The 5014-nt window shown below is 34.0% G+C and overlaps 1 protein-coding gene across 1 annotated transcript; it reads left to right on the top strand.

Annotated features, from left to right (window-relative positions):
- The first annotated feature begins 230 nt into the window (after window positions 1–230).
- Window positions 231–4664, top strand: irf8 (interferon regulatory factor 8). The gene is made up of 8 exons (XM_073850463.1): window positions 231–786; window positions 1370–1553; window positions 1768–1856; window positions 1970–2078; window positions 2396–2437; window positions 2808–3194; window positions 3506–3621; window positions 4063–4664. The coding sequence occupies exons 1-8, from the start codon at window positions 619–621 to the stop codon at window positions 4252–4254; spliced, it is 1287 nt and encodes a 428-aa protein (XP_073706564.1). The 5' UTR covers window positions 231–618; the 3' UTR covers window positions 4255–4664.
- Window positions 4665–5014: the final 350 nt, after the last annotated feature.

Consider the following 5014-nt stretch of genomic DNA (forward strand, 5'->3'; position numbering starts at 1 on the left):
ATATATATATATATAAATAATTTATTTTATTTTTTTATATTTAAGATTAAATATCTCTTAATTGGGAAATAATTTTAATCAATCGTGTTTCATGTATAATATAACACAGGTAACCGTTTAATAATATAATTATGTTTCATGAGCTGAATGATTTACAGTTTATGTACAGTATATTAGTATAAGAGCTTACATAGGCTTTCATTTTACATATGGTCAGATTATTAAACCATTTACCCCCTCATTAACCACCAATGGTGTAATCAAATTAATGATCCTAATGATCACGATCCATTTGTAAGTTCAGATATCAACAGCATGAGCCTGTAAAGTCCCTTTCCCCTAAGATCACTACACACACCTCCAGAGCTGGACACAGATTTCTTGTAAATGCCTCCGCTTCGTAGAATCTCATTTACATATTCATACCTCTTCAGCCATAAGGCATAGTGATTGGACGCCTGGGCGTTGCGCTGGCCTATCCGCTCTCATGACATTCTCCGTTCTTTACTTGAACGGGTGTCTTTTATAAATAAAGCGGCGTGGATGGTTGTGAATGTGAATTTTATATTCCGCATTAGCCCGCTGTAAGGACTTTAGCGTTAAGTAAGAGCGTAAAAGATGAATCCGGGTGGTCGCAGACTGAAACAGTGGCTTATAGAACAGATCAACAGTAATATCTATAATGGACTGCTATGGGAGGATGAGAACCGCACCATGTTCAGAATCCCCTGGAAACATGCAGGAAAACAAGACTACAACCAGGAGGTGGATGCGTCTATCTTCAAAGTAAGCATTAGTTTATTATTATACATTATAATTTAACGTTTTCTGTATCAACTGCTGCTGCTAATACTACTACTACAGTTTAATAAAAGTATATATTTTTTGTAATATGTAAATGATACGATTCTGGTTATTCAGATAATGTTAAATACATGACAATGGCATATGATACGCAAAAGTTTGACACAAGCGTAACATCTAAATGTGCAATGCTTTATTTTAAATAATGTTAAAAAATAATTAAAAGACAGTTACCTCTGTTGAGATTTCGTCACACTTTGACATTTTAACTTTCTACAAGCCTATTTTTACAGTAATTATCCAGTAATTAGTAATTATTTAGTTATAATTTATTTAGATTAATTTAAAGTATAATTCATTATAATTATTGTGTACTTAATTACTAAATACATTTTTTAACTAAATTATATTTTATATTGTTATTACATGAATGATATCTTGTATTTCTGTTCTAAAATGCAATTAAATGTGCACTGTATTCAGCTGCTCAGTTACTTCACAAATTTCTTTTGTGAAAGTAATTCAGATGTTGTGGTGGTGTCTGACTAAGCATGTGTTTTCACAGGCGTGGGCGATATTTAAAGGGAAGTTTAAGGAGGGGGATAAAGCTGAACCAGCGACATGGAAGACCAGATTGCGCTGTGCACTTAACAAGAGCCCAGATTTTGAGGAAGTTACTGACCGATCCCAGCTTGACATTTCTGAGCCTTACAAAGTGTACCGGATTGTGCCAGAGGAGGAACAAAAGTGTACGTGTGTGCTTTGTTTTTCTTTTCCAAGAAACATTAGAAATAGCACAGAGGCAAATTCTTACACAGACATGCATTAATAGAAGTTCAATGACTCTACACAGTGATCCTTTAATATTTAACTAAATATTATGTAATGTTATTTAAGTCACATCATAATATGTAAGGTCTTTACAAATTAAGTTAATTAGTGGCATTATGTTTTATTTTGTAGTGGGTAAAGGCACGGTCTCTGTCCTTTCCGGCTGCAGCACTGATACTGAAATGGGCTGCTCACCAAACCTGGATGAACTTCTTAAAGAGGTATTGCTGTTTATCCACCTGTTAAATGCTCAGTTTTTCCTCAGAATGAAATTTAGTGTGGATTGTGGCAATATTTAACTGATGGCTTATTTCTACATAATCTGTGTGTGCAGACCTCAAATGATGAATACATGGGCATCCTGAAACGTAGTCATTCTCCCCTTGATGAAGGCAGTAACATGCCTTCAGTGCAGGAATGGTGGCAGCAGGGATCTCACAATGGTACCATTCTTTATGACTTGTAATATTTAAGAACGTTTAAGAAGTTAAAAGTAATTTTAACATAAGTACTTTCTTGATTTCTTAAACATGAGTACATGAAAACTGTTTTCAAAATGATACATGGAAAATGCAAAAATAACTTGAACTAGAAATTTAAGTGCTACACAGCCAGTATGAGATTGACTAACTTCCGCCAGAGTTGCTGACTAAGTGTTTCATATTGCCCCTTTTCTTTTTCTTTCTTGCTTTCTTGTTGTACTGATATATTGTAAATGACATTTTGGGTTAATGTTTATGTGTTTTATGCATATTCACAGCTGCTGTTGTTCATCAAGATCCTGCAGGTACATTCAGTGCTGGTATGTAATTTCTGTTGTGTATAAGTTGTATATTCTGTTGTGTTGTAAATTTATTTATTTTATATAAACTTATTAGAACATTTGTTAAGGACTTTTAGTTTTTCAAATTACTTGTGTTACAGAAATACATGATTAATGTTATTAATGTGATTAATGAATTAATAATTGGGTTCCTATTTCTATGGAAAACCTAATAATATCATTATATCAAATAAATATGATTTATATGCCTGGAAAAATCATGGAAATGTCTACGATGAAGCTTTACAAGTGTACTGTATCTCTGTATAGACATTTCCTTTTCAATTTCCTAACTGTTTTACTTCTGCATGAATGCGACAGCTTACCATACATTTCTCCCTGTCCACAGCGTTCGCTCAGATGATGATTTGTTTCTACTATGGAGGTCGGCTGGTGGGCAGCACAGTTACCACTCATCCAGAGGGCTGCCGTATTTCCCCCTGCCAGCCCCCTCTGGCTAACGGCTTCTTGTATGGACCAGACAGCCTCCAGAACATTCGCTTCCCATCCGTTGATCTCATTGAGAACGAGCGTCAGCGTCACGTCACCCGTAAACTTTTCAGTCATTTGGAGCGTGGCGTACTTCTGCGTGCTAACAGAGAAGGCATTTTTATCAAGCGTCTGTGCCAGAGCAGAGTGTTCTGGAGTGGCCAGGACCCTCAGTATAACCCCAGCCCCTGCAAACTGGAGCGAGACTCTGTGGTGAAGATCTTTGACACTGCCAGGTTCCTGCAAGGTAAACAAACATCTTATATAAACATATAACTCCAGACTTTTTATTTTTTTGTGAAAGTCTATTTAAGTACAAGACAACCGAAATACAGTTTACAATTGCAATTTACTACTAAATAGAATCAAGTCAGTATATAAGGTACTTAAAGGTCATTAATAAAGTTATCATCATACTAAATAACTGACTGTAGTCATTAAATAAATTTATTATTATTGCAATTCAATTGACCTGATTCATTCGTTTTTTACTAATTATCAATGGACAAGATTTATATCACACATGAAAATAAGAGGACTTGTTTTATTTTCCTGCAGTGCTGCAGTTGTATCAGGAAGGTCATTATCAGCCTCCAGAGCCCACCGTCACACTCTGTTTTGGGGAAGAGTTTAATGATTTCAGCACTGTCAAGAGCAAATTAATCATTGTGCAGGTAATTAATATAAAATATATTTACAAACATTACTGACTTTGTTTAGTGTATTCTGCATTCATGATTTCGAAACAATCTTTACTTTTATGTGTAAATCTTATATTTGTGGAAACAAGCACTTTACATTAAGGTTCGGTTCGTTAACATGATTTAAATGAATTAGAGATTAACTTTATACATATCTTAATAGATTTTTAGTTGTATAATTAACATTTAATGTAGTATGGAATGAACATGAATAAACAATAGTTGATTTATAAAAGAACATTAACCTAGATGAATTAATAATGTAAAAATGATTCACACTAATGCATTAACCAATTGAACCTTGTTAACCACGAAAATGTAAATTTAATGTGAATAACAGTTATAGTGTGAATAACTGTTTCTATTAATATTCTTAATAAAACATTGCAATAACCTAATGGTTTGTCCAAACAGATCACAGCATTGAACTGTCAACAGTTGGTGGATGCAGTGACCACCCGGCGATCCCAATACAGCAGCGGGAATATGGAAATCTCAGACGACATGGCCAGTGATCAGATGGCTCGAATATATCAGGATCTATGCAGCTACCCAGTTCCCCAACGAGCTTCCTGTTTCAGGGACAACCTACCAATTCCAGTCTGAAGCAGATCTCTGAGCCAGCTATGTCTCAAAGAATAAGTCAGTTTTTGATACAAAGTGATGTTTTTACAGTTTTATTACATAAAAATGATTGAACTTTAGGTGTGCTATCTGTGTGTATAGCATACTGTTCTCTCAGGGCAGAAAATGGTATCTGACAGAAGGTTCTCGGTGTTCTCAGGGATTATGTACAAAGTACATAAAAGTACGTAAGTACATGAAAGTAAACTTCTTTGTGTATATTTGAGTTTTTCCAAAATGTTTTTTTCAAAACATTTGAACTTCAGTTATTTTTTTACTATTCACTGTAAAGTTGATAGGTTTTACTATCCTTTAAAAAAAAAAAATATGCTTAATGCTTTTTTAAGAAATGTAATTATGAGTTGGATGCAAGCTAAATGCCAAGTGAGAAATCTATGAATGATTAAAGAAATTAAAAATAGACAGGCTGTTTGGTTTTTGATTTTAATGTTTTGAGAATATACTGTATATATATATATATATATGGTATCAATCAAATACCCCTAGCTGGAGCTAACAAATTATTGTAGGCAATTTTTATTGGGGCAAAAGTCACAGTTAATAGTTTGTTAAGTGAGAATCAGACCTAAAAATAAAGTGTGACCAAATTACCATTTATGTGGTCACAGATGCACTTTTTTAGAAACTTTCCTCCCATCTATGCTGATTAGATTCCTACTAATACTTCTCAGGTAATTTACCATCAAGTAAATACGTATTTTTTTTACTGCCTAATTTATGT

Source organism: Garra rufa, chromosome 11 (genome assembly GCF_049309525.1).
Source record: "Garra rufa chromosome 11, GarRuf1.0, whole genome shotgun sequence".
NCBI classification, from domain to species: Eukaryota; Metazoa; Chordata; class Actinopteri; order Cypriniformes; family Cyprinidae; genus Garra; species Garra rufa.